The following is a 17537-nucleotide window of genomic DNA, read 5'->3' as shown; positions in this document are numbered from 1 at the left end:
GACAAGAAGTATAGGACCAACCAAAATCAGATGAAAACCAGGCCCAGTCAACAAAGGAAGGACAGGAGTGTTGGCACCCAGACCTCACTTTGCAGTTTCTCTTCAGTTAAGCCAGTGATGCTCAAGGCTCTAAGGGGCCATGAGGAAACCCTGCCACCCATGCCACGTGCCCCTCAGCCCCAGCACAGCACAACTGGTCTGGAAGGCAACAGGTGTCCCCCTGCTTTTGCTGGTGGAGATACAATCACTCTGCAGATGTTACCTTGTTCTAAGGGTGTCCAGACAAGGCGGGAGGTACTTATCAAACAAAATGGTCAGGTTGGCTCTTTCTGACTGTATCTCTCGCCTGTCAATCCAGCTGCTCACTGGAGGATTCCAGCCCAGATCTCCTGGGTTTATGTACAAGATCCCTTTAGGCCCAGGGTAAAAGAAAAAAAACATGAGGACACATCAGAGACCATTCCTTTCCTTCAGCAGAATTGCTCAGCAACTTTCACACAACCAGCTACATCCCACCCTGTCCACACAGGGCCCTGCACAACAGGAGCACTCTCTCAGCACTGCTGAAGCTGTCCTCAACAACAGTCAGAGAGCTCAGAGTAAATCTCCAAGATGATCACAGCTCCACATATGTATGAGGACAGGGTCCTCAGTTTGTCCATGTGCTTCCGGGACATGCTCTGCCCACCAAAGGCAGGCATGATCCCAGGTTGGGAACTTTCAACAGGGACCAGGTTGCCCAACAAAAGACTGCTTAATGGCAACAGACCCTGCTTTCTTTATGCAGCATCCCTGACTGAAGCTCAGCCCAGGACTCACCTGCTCTGGACACGGTTGCTGGCGTGGCTGTGCGCAGGTGGCTGATCTCAAAGACCAGCCGCATCGTCGGGTTCAGTGGGATCCTCTCATTGCTTGCCAGGGTCAGCACCTGCACATGGCAGACAAACTGGCAGCTTAATCCTGAGATTAATGCATCCCATGGGAAGAGGAATGAAAAGTGCTCAGTACTTTGCACTAAGGTTTGGTTGCTGTCAGCTCAGCTCCTCCAAGCAAAGCAACTAATTTCTAACAGGTAGTAGAATGATCCCTCTCTCTTCCACAGACCAGAATGAACAGCAGGGCTCCCTTAGGGTGGGAGAAAAGGTGCAGAATTATGACCCTATTCACCATTTAAAGGGCCTGAAGTTATGACCAGGACATCTGTGGTTACTCAGGATACCAGTTCTCCAGGAAAGGGAAATTCCCACGAAAGCATGCTTTGGGCTATTTTCCTCATGCACCATTTTATTTATGCAATATTTCTTTGTATATCTGAAGAAACATCACCATAATTGCATTATTCTAGGAGGTGTTATTTTGGCATAGGCATTTTGGCATTGGCATTGCAACAGGCTGCCTAGGGAGGTTGTGGAGTCTCCTTCTCTGGAGATATTCAAGGCCTGTCTGGATGCCTACCTGGGCAGCCTGCTCTGAGGAACCTGCTTTAGCAGGGGAGTTGGACCCGATGATCTTTCGAGGTCCATTTCAACCCCTACAGTTTTGTGATTCTGTGATTTTTCCTAGGCTGAACCACACCATGCAGTCAAGGAATGTCCACTTCTTTAACTTATACTAATTACCTTATTATCATCCATCACTGTATTAAGAGACTCAATCCACATCGGATCAATATCCCCATCTAGTACCATCCACTTGGGACCATCATGTGTGATGTTGGCCAGCTCTCGCATGATTGATGAAAACAGTCCTGGGAAGATGACAAGAATATCATGATGAACAAATTTGCCACCTGCTCTAACATTTTTCTCTAGCATCCTACTAAAAACTATCATAATAAATGCGTTCCTCTTAAGCATTCAAAACTCTACACACTTGTACATGTTTTAAGTAAGAAGTATTTCTATATCATGATATGGGTCTAGTTTGCTTTGAAGAAATCATTATGAAAATGACTGAAGGCCTATACGTGAGCTTCATTCCTGCCAAGAATAAGGGGTATGAAAAGTGAAGAGTAGATACTCAGAAGCAGAAGAAGGTACAAATTACACAACACGGGGAAAGCCATCTGAATATGCCTTGGAATTTCTTCTAAGTGTTTTTTTGTGGCTCAAAGTATTTCAGGGAAATCAAGATGCATTAAATGCCGGGGCATGGCCTTAGTGAGATTGAGGGGAGAACAAGCATAGAATGACATTGAATGACAGAACAAAATGTCAGTAAAATCAAGGAGACAGAGAGCATACAGTGTCTCAAGGGCAGTAAATAATGAATGTTAAGAATAGCAAGGATGCTGGGAATAGAACAGCAGTACTGCAGAGAAAATAAAAACTCCACAAAATTATTGCTGTCCTCTACACGTGAAAATACCTGGGGAGACGCTGGTCTTAATGATAAAACAATCAGGCAAACAAAAAAAAAAAAAGAAGAAAGAAAAGAAAGAAAAAAAAGCACCTCTCTCTTAGTGAATTGTAACAAGCCGACTTCTTTTCTCCAGGGCAAGCTATTACTTTGTGATCCAGACCAGGAATGGCTAGTGGCATTATATGACCAAAGATAAAGCTTGCATAGAGCAAATGCAGAACAGCTCACCCAAAACAGGTATCTGATTCTGAGATCAAGTCCAAAAAAAAACAAAAAACACCACAACATTTCACTGTGTCTGCCTCCACTCAACTCCTCACATGTTGAGCATGTGCCTTGGAAACTGCCTCTGAATCTGCTCCAAGATCATTAGTATCAGAAACATCTACTGTCTCAGAGCATCAATGCTCCCCTCACATGCACCACAACAGCAGCAGAGAGAAAAGTGCCTCTCTTCTAACCTTGTGCATCCACACCACAAAGCTATCTTGGGGCTTAAAAGAGGACTTTGGTTCTACAAAGAACACTTTTAGGATTCCCTTGTGGGACCTTTTACCAGCTTAGACGTACAACTTTTTCATCTCCCATTAATGAATGGAGTGATGGGATGACAGCATCATCTCTTGTTGGACTGTGGGAAAAATCTCCTTGCTGCTATTTGACAAAAAGAAACAAAACTTTAAGGACTAGTTAACACAAAGATATTTGCCTTGAAACCTCAGAACAGAGCCATCTACACTGTTGCAGGCTAGAAAAGACTGGAAACCCGCCTTTAAAAGGTCCCTCCTGCTGTTCAGTACCGCAGTCCTCAATCTGCTGCTGCAGCCACTCTGCATAGTTCAGGCTGTCCCCCGCACTCCCCTCTGTCATTTCTGATTTACGGTCCCTAATTACAATTAAAATGAAATTAACTCTGACACTAGAACAAATCAGGAGGGTCAGGTCAGGTCTGCAGTGGAGGCCAGGAGAGGTGGGTGGCAGTTCATCTCCTGGTGAGATTCTGTCCGAGGATGATTTACGGCAACGTCTTCCCTCACCTCCCCCACACCTCTGAAACCTGCTACAAACGTAAATCAAAGCTGCCTTTCCATATTAGACAGAGCCAAAAGTTTCACTCCAGATCTCCGTGACCTTTCAGGAAGTTTTAAATGTGCAACTTGTTTTCCTCAGGAGTGATCAGGATCAACAGATTGGCAAATGATGATGTACTGCAGAGATTGGAAAGCAATATTTGGTGGAAAATACTGTGGTGGAAAAGCGTCACTTTAAGGGCTTGTTGTGTTTGCTACCAGTGACAGTGATGGCACATGCTGGGGGACCCCAGTGTACACCCCAGGGCAGGGGGGAACCCAGCACCTACCTCTCTTCTGTCGCTAGTCCAGCCCACTCCAAAAGACTGTCTGCCCCATTTAGGAGATAGTAACTCTTGGTCTTAACGGACATGACATTTATCCTTAGGGCAATAGGATAAAGCAGGTTTATGCTACACTTCCCATTTGAAGATCAAATAGCTAAAACATCCTATAAATCCTTTCAACCACAAACTCTCATGTGGGTGTGAGCAGCAGAGAAGCAGGCTTTGAGACCTGTACACAAAGAACCAGTCATCTGGCTGCTGCTCAAACAGTTCATTTTAAAAAAATAGTAATAATTCCTTCTTTTCCTACAGATTCAGGGATGAAAATACACTCACCATCTTTCCATTCTCTTGTTGCTGGGTTAATGATCCCAAAAAGCTCATCGTTGGTGACTGCTTTAGGGTTGAGGTCTGTCCAGACAGGCCGTCGCTTCATTATCTGGTAAGTCCTGTGCAGAGATCTCATCACCTGGGACTTGCCTGTGCCTGCTTTACCCACCACAAAGACAGAGTGCCGGACTGTCAGCAGCTCCTCCAGCTGCACCACCTGAGAAAAACATGGCCAAATTTCATACAAATATGCCGTATTACAGATCACCTCTACAAAGCAGATCCCATCGGAGTTTTAGTTTAGAGCGGTGTGACCAAGATGCACAAATCAATTTTGCCTTGAGTTTGGTATAGCCACTCTAATCACAATGGGTGAAAACTTCAGCCTGCAGTCAAACCTCCACCAGTATTTTCATCTGTCAGCCATTAGCTGACAAGGCTCTGCTCTCCAGAGGCCATGCTGTCATGAAGCTACAAGGGTTAGCCTCTTTGTAAACTCAGGGAGTGAGTCAGTGCTGTCTTTTGGCAGGCATGACTACATCAAAACCATCATAGTACACTGCGTCCTCCATCAAGGTCAGTCAGCAAGGAGAATATTGCACAGAGCTCTCTCTGTAGAAGCAAAGATGATTGAGAAAACCCATATGACCTGATGGAGATGTAGGTATGGCAGAAAATCGCTTGGTCTTACTTTGAGCACAAAGTTGTCCTCAGCCTGCAGTCGGAGGTCCAACACAGCCTGCCTCACAAAAGACTCAAAATTCAGGTCACGTTTCCGAGGCACATCCAACGCGGGGAAAAGATCCCCAATCAGCCCCATAAACACCGGTACATCATCAGTCACAATCTTGGGGATGTTGAAGTCACGAAGAGAGCGCATCAGAACTTGATCTTCAGGTCGCTCTGGGTCATCTCGCTTGAGGGAGCCAGCAACAACTAGCACTGACTTGATAGCCCGCAAGCCCCAGTCATAGTGATCCTACACAGGAGAAAAAGGAGGGATGAATTTATGCTTAGACAGCAATCACTGTGCAGGGGGAAGACCCAGCAGCTCCAAATGGCCAGACAAGCTGGCAAGGGAAATACATCCAAATCTGTTATTTGCATTGCAGCCAGAGATCTCCTCCAGCCTGAGTAACCTGATTTCCATTTCAGTAGCTGAGATTCCTGTCAGGGGCAGTATTAAAGAGTCAGACAGCTCAGCTGTTCCTACCACTATGTGGGCTCAGAGCTAGCAGTAAAAACAGCAGTAGGACACACACTAAGCAAGAGCTAAGCAATTTGTTTCACCTAAATGACAACACAGCTAAAGCATGGCCAGCCAGACCCATGATAGCCCAAGCTGGATTTGCACAAGCTACCCAGGTGAAAGGCTTGTTAGTGAATTATGAGGTCCCAGATACCCAGGTTTCTCCACAAGACAACCACATTGGTCACATCAGGCTCCAGATGCAGCCCACTGAGCAGGGCCAGTGAGGGCATTGCTGAAAAAGGACCACGAAGAGGCATTAGAGATCTCAAGCCAACAAGCATCTCTGTATATTCCTGCTTTGTTAGCACCCTTCAGAGCACAACGCAACACCTGACTGTTCCGAGTGACAGACCACAGCTTCCACCAAGCCCTGAGACAGAGCACAAGGTTTCTGTGACCAGGCACTTCCCCAGGCCTCATGCTGGCACAGCCATGGTCAAGTTTTCCACCTGGAGTCCCAATTCAGTTCTTCTCTGGACCCAGCTTCGATTTATACAAATGATGACAAAGAACAACCAGAGCTTTGCACTGAATGCAACCCTACTTGGTCAACATCTGACAAGACAGGGAACCATGAGGCTGAACTCAGAGAGGGACAGACATCATAAAACCATTGCAGGAAGGAGAATCAATAGGAACTAACAGACTGGAAAGCAAAGGGTCAATGAACACTACCCCAAACATGGTATCATTTGAACCCCAAGAAAAATCTCTCACTGTAATACAGCTGGTCAAGTACTTACGTCCCTGCAGATCCCCTAGTAAAACAATTTGATCACAAACCTTCTCCCAGCTGCCAGCACAACCACAGCCATTAAAGAAAAGCTGGGAAGCTTGAGCCACAGAGCTGAAATGGCAAAGCACTTTGTTCCTGGTGACTTTGAAGATCAAGATGCTTCATTGTACTGTCCAGACACGGAAGTGGGCTCACCTGCTTGGACAGGAGCTCTTTGCAGAGCTGGTACAGAGTAATGAACTTCCTGGCTAATGCTCGGGCCTCAATGAATCCCTCAGCCACCAACATAATTTCACAGATCAGCTCAAAGTCTGGCACAACCATCGCGCATGGCCTAGAGACAGGAGAGAAAACAGTGCAGAACAAGTATTTCTTGACTGCAGGTCTTCTAAGGAACAGGAACAATCAGCTGCCAATATTAGTGAGGACTCGTGTGGGCTTGAATTCAGAGGATACATACAAAATATAAAGCCTACACTACAGGGTGTCCCTGCCCACAGCAGGGGGATTGGAACTAGATGACATTAATGTCCCTTCCAACCCAAACCACCCAATGATTCTCTAATTCTATATTGCTGCTTATGCCAATCCCTATGGCACAGGAGCTGCCTGTCCAGCTCTTGCTGGGTTTCTCTGAGCTCTGTTCTGAGCTGAAACATGAGCTTGCCTTTAAGTTCACGTGAAAACACCTGTGCAAGCACTGATGAAGGAAAAACACAGTACTCAGAAGAAAATACTATTGTTGAAGCCTCTCTATTAAAATGAATCAAGATTGCCTTTCCAGGCAACAGTCTTATCCTGCTGGAGAGAATACCAAATGCTGGCAGCACTGCCTGAATCAGCAACAGTGAATTATATGGGTGATACCTGGGAAAGGACAAAAACGGTGGCCTGGCCAAGGAATTTACAGACTAACACAGACTGGGGCCTCTCCCCCACCTTATGCAAAGTCTTAGCACTGCTCCTAAAACAGGATGGGTCTCTCCCAGTACAAGTAGTGCTAGTGTGGGAGCTGGATGGGAAAGGAAATGGGAGTGAGAGCCCTGTGCAGGCCCACCAACCACATGTCCAAGAAATTTGCTGCTGGGGAAATGGCTGTGAAAGCTCATGGAGAGACGTGTGGTAACGAAGCAAGTGGGATAATGAATCCCAGAGCAAAGCACACAGAGGATGTGGCCATCTGGGAATGTTGTTCCACAGTTAAGTGCAAGGGAAGCACACAAATGATCATGCCCTGTCCAGCTGAAGGACCAAGGCTGTGCTTTCATCATATTCAGGTACCAAAAAATGAGAGAAAAAGCAACAACAGCCTTTGTTTGCTGCAAATGAGGAGCTGGTTTGCAGACATAAGAGGGCAGTGAATGTACAGCATTATCTTCCAGGACTACTCCTGTAAACCAGGTCATGCACGGACTTTACCATTGCAAGGGACACAGCTCACTTTCCCTGTCTCTGTATTCACAGACCCTGGCTTCTTGTGCAAGGTAGAAATCTGTGAATCCCCAATGCATTTCCCCACAAAAACAAACTCAAGCCTACAGTATTGGTGGACAGGAAAAGAGCAACTGACATCATCTTCCTGGACTTGTGCAAAGCATTTGACACTGTCCCCTATGATACACCTGTCTCTAAATTGGAGAGACATGGATGTGACAGATGGAGCACTTGGTGGGTAAGGAATTGGCTGGATGGTCTTACTCAGAGAGTTGCAGTCAACAGCTCAATGTGCAGGTGGAGATCAGTAACAAGTGGTGTTCCTCAGGGGTCAGCACGGGGACCGGCACTGTTTAATATCTTTGTCAGGGACATGGACAGGGGAACTGAGCACACCCTCAGCAAGTCTGCTGCGAGCCAACGAGCTGCATGGTGCAGTCGACGTGCTGGAGGGGAGGGCTGCCATCCTGAGGGGCCTGGGCAGGCTGGGAGGTGGACCTGTGCGGACCTCATGAGGTTCAGCAAGGCCAAGGCCAAGGTCCTGGATCTGGGTCAGGGCAATCCCAAGCACAAATCCAGGCTGGGTAGAGAAGGACCTGGGGGTGTTGGTGGACGAGAAGCTCTACATGAGCCAGCAATGTGCTCATGCAGCCCAGAAAGCCAACTGCACCCTGGGCTGCATCAAAAGGAGCACTGCCAGAATGGCAAAGGAAGGAATTGTCCCCCTCTGCTCTGCTCTCATCATACCCCACCTGGAGCCCTGCATTCAGCTCTGGGGCTCCCAGTATTAAAGGACATGGAAGTATTAGAACAAGTCAGAGGAGGCCCACAAAGATGATCACGGGGCTGGAGTACCTCTCCTATGAAGACAGGCTGAGGGAATTCAGGTTATTTAGCCTGAGAAAAGTCTTCTCTTTATGAGAAGAAAAGAATCCTGGGAGACTTTATAGTGGCCTTCCAGTACCTAAAGGGTGCCTACAGGAAAGACGGAGAGGGACTTCTTGTCAGGAAGTGTGATAGGACAAGGTGTAATGTCTTTAAACTAAAAGAGGGCAGGTTTAGATTAGATGTAAGGAAGAAACTTTTTACTCTGAGGCACTGGAACAGGTAGCCCAGAGAAGCTATGGATGCCCCATCTCTGGAGGTGTTCAAGGCCAGGCTGAATGGGGCTTGGAACAACCTCATCTAGTGGAAGGGGTCCCTGCCCATGGCAGGGAGTTGAAATTAGATGATCTTTAAGGTCCCTTCCATCCCAAACCATTCTATGATTCTTCATCCCAAAAAAACAATTTTTGCCAGTCTTATGCTAGTCATGAAACCCAGACTCACCTAAATAGAGCTTTTAAATTCTCAGGTAGCTCAGTTCGCCCTGCATAACCAGGGTTCATGGTGATGAAAATACCTACTGAAGGTACTAAGTTAATGTCTTCTCCAAGAAAATTGAAGGATTTCTTCTTCTCCCTTATTGCATCCTGCACACTCTTTACCTAGGAACCAAGGCAAAATTTTAGTATTGATTTTCAGGTATGAAAAAACACATCGGAAGACACATCAGAAGACAGTACTGCTTTCCTGACACTTCGCCCCATAACAGACAGGGCTTATCACTGTTCCCCCCATCCTTCACCCCCACCCCTCTTTTGTTTTTTTAACCAACTCTATAAAACTTTATATACTGGAGTACATCTGTGTGCCAGTATCAATCTCCCACCACAGTCAAAGCAGAGAGAACTGAAGAGTCTGGGCAAAGTGCAAAGGAGCTGCAAGAATCTGTACCATTGTTCCAAAAGGCACTGGGGGATGTGGGTCCACGTGAGCAGCCCAGGAGTATGAAATGCCCCCAAAGCCACCTGCACCTCACCCAGGCTTTTGACATCAGCCACGGGAGACTTCTCAGCACATCTCATAGCAAAAACCCCACTAACAGCCAAGTCACATCTTTCAACTTCCTTGCCTAGCAGGAGACCAGACACCAAGAAAAAAATGGGGCTGCCCACACCCCCACAACACAGCCAACACCCCAGCACAGTCCCACGAGTCTGACACAACACGGGCTCCTCAACTCACTTCACCCTATTCCTCTGCCCCACACTCAGGTGTCTTCAGGGCATCCCAAAACCCTCCTGTGCCTGTCCTGCCCCTTGACTAAAATGCTAGGCCCAGAAAAGGAGTAGCATTTCCCAATAAACCTGGCCTCTTTATACCAAGCAAGCTTTATATCACTTGTTAAGATTTTGAGACATCAGATGCTTAATTTAAACCAAAACCACAAGGCAGAAGGCTTCCCCTGCTACCTTCGCCCACTAATATTATAATCTTTTTCATTTGCCTGATTGCAGTTTTGTTCTCATTCCTCACCTTCCAAAGAGATTGAGTTTATTAAAGCTAGATCATCTTTTGGCAAATAGAACTTTAGCAAGGGAGAAATCTATTTTCACCACTCTAACCTTACTAATGTTTGCTATCTTAAAGTTAAGCAATTAATCGATTTTTTTTTTCTGTAAGGAACCATATCGACATTAGCTGCATGACTAAGACAGCCAATTAAACATCGCCATGGTTACACTCCTAATAGCAGCCAGGAGACACGATGATGGAATGACAGCCGTGCTGCTTTCTTCAGATGCGGTGCTCCAGCCAGGAGCTAGAGAATCATTAGCAGTTGAGTCATAGCTGGGCTTCTTTTGTTCAGCTTCCCCTTTTATTTTAAGATCCTCAAAGACTTTCTTTCAATGACAACTTTAAACTAGAATCTGATGGAAGAGAAATTGAGGGAAAGACACACAAACTCCTGTACCCGCCTGGAGCTTCTTTAGGATGTCACATAAGGTACTAATCAAGACTGAGAGGAAGATGAAAATAGTGAAGAGTCCATAGAGGGGTTCAGAATGTTTCTTGCTACAAGAGTATAGAAACTTCTGGGTTCTAGATCTTTTTTCTGAAAAATTGAGTCCAAAAGGGGGTCTAGGAAGAATTCTGCACCTCAGTCAAACACTGGGATCCTAAAACCCTGCACTCAACTGACACTTGGGTCCAGAACTTAAATCTTTCATTATCCCAGTTTTTCACAATGAAGTTCCCTGAGGTTCAAAATTTTCAGTGCTGCCAATGTCAGAACTGTCTCATTCTGGACAGTGCAACCAAGCACCCTCTCTCCACCCAAACTCTTGTTTGGAGTTTGGAAGCTACAGGTTATCCAGACAGCCTTTCTGCACACACACCCCTCCCTGGTGTTTTTAGAGGACATCAGTGTGATATAGGATCTGGACAACATCCAGACACAGCTCTCACCTTTGAAGTAAGTGCCAGGAGAAGCAGCAGGGCCTGCTCTCACCCTGATGCCCAGTGTTTTTTTTGCCAGGCTGTCCCAGATTTCAGCCCCTGCCAGAGAGGATTCACACCTGCAGTGCTTCCCCTCGATGCTCCTTCACCACTCACCGGGTACAAATGAGCAGCATGCAGAAATCCTCTCCTCATACCATCCTTCCCTCGATGTAAAATAATTCCAGATTTCCTCATTGGCCAGTAAGGGGAGGAGGAGGATGACGCAAAGTGCCAGAATACATATAAGCCCGAGAGAACAGATCTCCCCAGCATGATGGGGAGGACAGTCTCCTTTTCGGTCCCTCTCTCAGGGCTGCTTTATATAGGACTCAACAATTAAATGAACTTAACAAGTTAAACTAAGAAGGAGACAAGAAACCATCCTTTAGGGAAAACTCCTCTGTATAACCACGTACAGATCAAGTAGCCCTCTCTGAATTTTAACTCCATGGTCTCAGTGTATCTGAAGCAAGCACATCAAGCAAGGCTGCAGATCTGCCGGGGGTTCCAATTCCTGAGTATCACCTGTCCCACATCAGCATGGGCATGCACCAAGATGCACCCATGGGGCTGCAGGCTTTCCTTCTAAGAACTGTGGCACTCAGCTGGGAATGCCCTCTGTACACATTGCATCATGCTCTCATGACAGATACTGAAATGAAACCTACATCCACATGAAAACAAAGAAGGAGAACAGACTGCAGAGTCTTGGTGACAGGTAAGCATGAATTTTGTTATCTTGGATATACTCCTATTTGTCACATATGATTCACAAGTTGTGCCTGACTGAAGGCCATAAGTAACCCCCAGGAAGTCCAGCAGATCATGGATTAGTCCCAAACGTCCCCCTCTCCTCCATGAAAATTATTCCCTGCATGGCAGATTGAATAGCCATAACACAGTTCTCCCCCCTGAAATGATGTGCTACAATTATCTCACAGCACGTTAATGATACAAGTGTCTTCCTCAGGAAAACTATGTACAGAGCCACAGTGCATACTGATCTGGAAAAAGGTGCTATAAAGAATTGTCTCAACACAAATGCTATAATTGTAGGAAGGAGAAGAAGCAACAAAAATGTTTTCAGCATATTACTGCTACATTTTGTCAGTGCTGTAATATTCATGTGATTAATCTTGGGATATAATCCCTCACCTGCCTACACACCGAACTGTGAAACCAGCAAAATGCACTTTCCATATTTACTCTCACTGTGAAGAATACAACATGGCTCTGTCTTGTTTGTGGTTTTTGTTTGTTTGTTTGTTTGTTTTTATGAGCGTTTCTCCACTCACCTGTACAGCCACCACAGAAAGGACTTCAACTGAGATCCTGTTAAACTCATCAAAGCAGCCCCAGGCTCCTGTCTGGGAAAGGCCTTTATAAATATTCCCACAAGACTGGAAAATAAAAATAAAAAAATACAAACTTACAAGAATGAAATTACAAATGGAAGCAACTCCAGAAGAAAATAAATAAATAAATAAAGATTTTATTTCCCAGCCTGTTTATTTATAGCAATTTACAGTCTATTGTGAGTATTCAGAAAAGTGCATGGGAACAGCAGGCACAACTCAATTATAATATTTATAGCTCTGCACAGTTTGCCGCTTGATTTGCTAATTGCACTTTCTCGATATATCTGTGCACTAGTTTCATTTAAAGGTCACCTGTGCTGAATTACTTATGGCCCTACTTCCTGGGAGAGCCCATAAGCTGAATAAAATATGATCTGAGGCTACCAAAATCACTGTACCATGCCAGACCAGCAGAGAACAAAACTCAACCTGATGATCCAACATTCTGCAGTGACTGAAGTTTCAGCAGGTTTTGCCTTTATTCTGGCAAAGGATCCTGAAAAAGCCAGGCCAGGTTCCTTCTGATGCCAGAAACATGATGGGGAGAAATGACCAGGGCCAAGGTAGTAGCACAGCCTCAGTCTCAACTGAACAGGCGAAAATTTTTGAAGCATTTCAGATGAAAATCTAACTCCAAAAGGGAAGCGAAAGGTGTAATCAGGCAGAGACCACAGTTCAGGGTTCTGCCTCCCAAAGAATTGCATGCAAGTCTTAGAAAAGAAACGGGAAAAGAAGAAGGAGTTCAACAGAAAAGAACATAGCAGAGATCTGAGAAGAGGTGGTGGACCAGAGTGATCTCAGCTGGATTACTCTCAGTCCTTTGGTTTCATCAGGCCCCAAACATCCCCAGTCCAATGTAACAGCACTGTGGCAAAGGGGGGAGCAGTACCTTGTAGTCCATCTGCTCGGAGCAGTTAAACACGTACACCATGATGCCTAGGGCTCGCCCCAAATCTTTAGTAGTCTCTGTCTTGCCAGTGCCTGCAGGGCCTGCAGGTGCTCCGCTCATGGTCAGGTGCAGTGACTGCGTCAGGGTGATGTAACATCTTTCACAGCAAAAGGTGAAGGGAGAAAAGAACAAGACTGAGACTTGGTCCTACAGGTCACTGTTGGGGTGCAGAGCAATGGGACTGAGGCAGTGCACCCAGGAGATCATTTGTTCTGCAAAGCAATACATGAGCAGAGTGCACGTGCAAGCTAAAGCTCCTCCTGTACCACCTCTGCCTGGTTCTGTTTTCTCTAAGAGATACTCATTGTCTGCCACCACAGTCTGCTGATGGGTCTTCATGTCCAGACTTGAGCTTTCTTTGAAACCCCATAATGATCATTGATATTGGGCATATCCCACACAGCATGGGAAAAGGTTGGTTTTTCTGAAAGCTCTTCCTCTTGCTGACCAGTGCTATCCAGCCCAGAGCATCCCATTCCCTATGACTTGCAGAAATCTGCTCAGACGGCCTAGTAATGGTCCCACACAATGCTGCAGCAAGCCCCAAAGCTCCTCTGTCATGCTGATGGCAGACACCAGGAAGGTGCCCACACACACAGTGCCTGTACTCCCTGTATAATCCACAGAGTTGCAGTCAATACGGTCAAAACCTGATAATACACAGGGTCTTGGCTCAGCTGGCTAATACAGTTAGCCTTAGCCACCTGAGGTGCTCCTGGCCACCAAGATGTCACAGGGTGGGAAGATGTGACCCAGGGTCCACAGAAGACTTGAGTGTTTCTGGATTGACAGCTGGAAGGCAGCTGGAACATTGCAGAGCATCTCAAATCACTCTAGGTGCCCCCATTGTGACAACTGAACCAAGCAGTAGGTGTCTACTTCAAGATAGGAAAAAAAGTTTTCTAGAACCACCAACTAAATAGCATGGACATCCCATGCAAAGGCAAACACCCACAGGTGAGCATCTTAATCTGTGAGATAATCCCACCCCAGTAACTGAGGCACAGATACCCTAGCAGGTACTACCATCAAATCACAAATCAGGTGAGAGTTAAAGCTCTGCCACCAGATTACTGGGACATGGAGAAAGAACAAAAGGGACGTGGGTGTCAAACCTAAACCCATCCATGTTTGGCAACTGTGTCTGACTGCATGGCGAAGCCCAGCTGTGCCTGGGGACCTACCTGTCAGTCAGCGGAGTGATCACAAGCCGAGGGGTATTGCCAAGGTATTCATAGGAGTAGAGGAACTGGGCGTCACAGATGTTGGCAAAGCAGTGACGCTCCTCGTCTGACCATCTGTGCCGGAGCTGCGACAGCCAAACAAATGCCTGCGCGTTGTCCACCTGCAACGCAACCACAGGCACCATCACAGGAAGGCCGGGGATGCCAAGAGCAGCACGTGAAGACTTCTGAAGAGGAGACTTAAGAAGCAGCAAGCTGTGAAGAGGATCTTATAAAGCAAACAGAGTAAGAGAAGGAGCAGAGGCTGTCTTGACAAGGAAGGGGCCGCAGACAGCACCAGGGAAACAGGCTGGGGACAGGAGACAAGGACACCCATAGCCAGTGCTCTCTGCACAACTGGCAGTCAGGCCACCAGGAGATGGGCAGTTTTACTGCAAACTGGGCCCAGGCACCACCAAGCCAAGCTGAGCCCCTGGAGCCAGAAGCTCTGTGAGCAGGCTGGCTGCCTCTGAGAGGACACATGGAGGCTGGGAGTGGAGCCAAAACCCAGTGCATACAGGACCCCTTCCCATCCAGCTACAGGGCTAGACATTTGGCACAAAAGGTGTGCAGGATAAAGGGAGACCTGAAGGAGTCCCTGTGGCCCCACACCAGATCAAGGAAGCTACAAAACAGAAAGCCTGAATGCTTTTTCTGACCTTTTAAATCCATAACTGAGACCACATCCAGCAGCTTCCCAGCATGATGCCATTGCCAGCCAACATGTGCCTGGGCACAAGGGCTTAGGGCCACTCTTTCACTCCTGGCATGAGTCTGTGGCAGTTACGAGCAGACCCTCTGTGTTGCAAGGTCCTGATGCAGAGCAGCACTGCACGGCTGACAGAGGCGTTCTGCCCCCTCACCATAAACGCTGCCAAAGTAAAATCAGCCCTCTATCTCCCACTGAGGCAGTGAGTTGAACAGCTTGTGGTTGGTCCATCCTTCCCTTAAACCCCACTCTAATACTGAGACCAAGACCATGCTGAGCTGCAAACACAAACCTTCTGCGCTATCATCTTTGCCACCACATCCCGAGCGTGGACATCAATGGTGCATATGGTCATGATTTTCTGCCTGTCACCCTTGGAGAGCTGCCCAATCAGCATGGTTACAAGGGTGTTCAGCTGGGTCACTTGCTTCTTGTGATATTCCTTCATTGCATTCTCGTAGCCTTCCTCCACCCTGGCAAAGGCAATCCCAACCTCGGTTGTCCACCAAATTTGGGTACAGGAAAGAGCCACCTAGGGAAAGGGCTGACTCAGTATCAAGGAAAACAGCAGAACTTCCTTACATTTGAGTGTCTGATCCATGGGGAGATCAAAGAAGTATCCATGACATGAAAATAAATATTTTTGATACAGTATTCATAACAGACAGGACAACAGGGACCTGCCCTATGACATTCATTTAAAGCATATCAATGATACAGACATATTTAGCAGCTACTTATTTGTAAATGAGCACCTTTTGCATGCCAGACACAGCAGAGGAGGAAGAGCTGGATACCACGAGGCTGCCAAAGGTGCAAGTGAGTGGCTCATTCCTCACAATTCATTTTCCTGTTGCAACTTTTTCCTTCGCTGGGCATATAAACTTCTCTTTGACTCACACGGTGAAGTAGCCACTGCCCAAGCCCATGAGATATGTAACCCAACCAAATGTGAATTTTACCTGCATGGGGATCAGCCTGGAAAATCCATCAGGAGATTGACAGGATAAAGGACAACTTAACCTCCATCCTGGACAGCACAGTGGACACCAGGAACACCCCCCCCACTCACAGCTAGAAGCCATTTCTATAAGATGGGAAGGGCAGGACTGAAGGGGAAGCCCAGAGCTGCCTTTCCCATGCACCAGCCTGAGAAGAGGTGAACAGCAGCAGATACCTGGGCAGGGTAGTCAAAGAGCCACTGTTCCCTTGGCTTCTCCTCATAAGCTGATACAGCTTCTGTCATCTCGTCTCTAACTGTAGCCCTCATGCTGTCCAGTACGTGATTCAGCCAGACCTCAACCTGGAGAGGAGGTAAAAATCACAGTAACACATCTGATTTTAAGCACTTTTGGCAATTAGTGAAGTTACAGAATGGCACAAGCATCTCAACTCTTGAGTTAACCATCCCTCAGCCTCATTCAGACTCAGTTGACTTAAATGATTCTGGTGCTACAGGATTAGCATGTGTAGACTCTAACAATGACAGGCAGATTTTACTTGAACTCCAGCTATAGAAGAAACCAAAATGAACTCCACTGATGAGTGGAACAGCATGTTCCACCTCCAGGCCATGAAAAGAATCACACCTAGGACGTGGGCACAATCTCCCAGCAGCAGAAAAAGCTGCTGCTGAACTTGCGAACGAGATTCCTTCTGAAATTAGTATTTCAAAGACTAAGTCCTCCCAGAGAACAGTATAAATTCAGCAAGCTCCATGTCTGTGGAGTTCAGTGACTGATATACACTCCAGCTTCCTGTAACAGTCCATGCAGAAAGGTGCAACTGCAGGAACACATTAGCTGAGCAATAATGGGATTCTTCAATTTCATATGACTGTGGACTGCAATGCCTATGCCTTACTTCAGTGAGAACCTAACCACAGTGAGGCTGTGGAGTAAGAAGGAGTTAAGTTACACTACCACCTCTTCCAGCCTTTGTCTCACAAAGGAAGAGTACTGAAGCTCTACCCCATCTTGGCGACAGAAGTCCAAATAAGGGGCGGGAGAGCAGACCCCACCAGACAGTTCTGATGCACAAGGTTTCCTTCTGACCTGCCCGCTGCAGTCACAGTGTTCACTGAAGCTGACATATTCCTCCTCTCTGCTGTACATTCCCAGGCCAATCTTGGTTGGCTTTTGCTCAGAGTCCAGCTGGAATTTCATCTTGGCCAGGTTGTCAAAGAGTTTGGAAAGATGACGTTGTACCTGCAAAAAGAATTGTATAATTGAAAGAATTGTATAAAGTGATCAAGACAGGACAAGCAGAATGGCCATCATCATACACACTTTACAAGCAGAGTCATACTCAAGAAGCATGCTGTTGGATGTCTCGGTAGGACCACAACTTTTCATGCATGGCCAGGGTCACAAGCCTCTTGTCCCTCCTAACATCTGCATCTATTTCTCCTTGATTTAGTAAGCAAACGTGCCTTAATAAAACACATTTTTCCACTGAGAAATATCCCATTCAGGATAACATCACAGAAAGAAAACATTCAAAAC

The 17537-nt window shown here is 46.5% G+C and overlaps 1 protein-coding gene across 5 annotated transcripts in view; it reads right to left on the bottom strand.

Annotated features, from left to right (window-relative positions):
* DNAH9 (dynein axonemal heavy chain 9) overlaps positions 1-17537 on the bottom strand; it is a 199429-nt gene that overhangs the window by 141099 nt on the left and 40793 nt on the right. For 4 of the 5 annotated variants that reach the window (XM_068654543.1, XM_068654540.1, XM_068654541.1 and 1 more), the window contains 13 exons: positions 17088-17240; positions 16211-16336; positions 15326-15565; positions 14286-14446; positions 13042-13198; positions 12090-12194; positions 8800-8957; positions 6232-6370; positions 4740-5027; positions 4055-4265; positions 1620-1747; positions 820-928; positions 263-410 (listed from right to left, as the gene is read on the bottom strand). In XM_068654543.1, the coding sequence (XP_068510644.1) occupies positions 263-410; positions 820-928; positions 1620-1747; positions 4055-4265; positions 4740-5027; positions 6232-6370; positions 8800-8957; positions 12090-12194; positions 13042-13198; positions 14286-14446; positions 15326-15565; positions 16211-16336; positions 17088-17240 (2123 nt within the window). Of the gene's footprint in view, positions 1-262; positions 411-819; positions 929-1619; positions 1748-4054; positions 4266-4739; positions 5028-6231; positions 6371-8799; positions 8958-12089; positions 12195-13041; positions 13199-14285; positions 14447-15325; positions 15566-16210; positions 16337-17087; positions 17241-17537 lie in introns of those variants that run through there. The other variant, XM_068654544.1, reaches the window with a different exon arrangement.

This window comes from Anas acuta, chromosome 18 (assembly GCF_963932015.1).
Source record: "Anas acuta chromosome 18, bAnaAcu1.1, whole genome shotgun sequence".
In the NCBI taxonomy this organism is placed as follows: Eukaryota; Metazoa; Chordata; class Aves; order Anseriformes; family Anatidae; genus Anas; species Anas acuta.
This window is presented reverse-complemented; position numbering and strand designations above follow the sequence as displayed.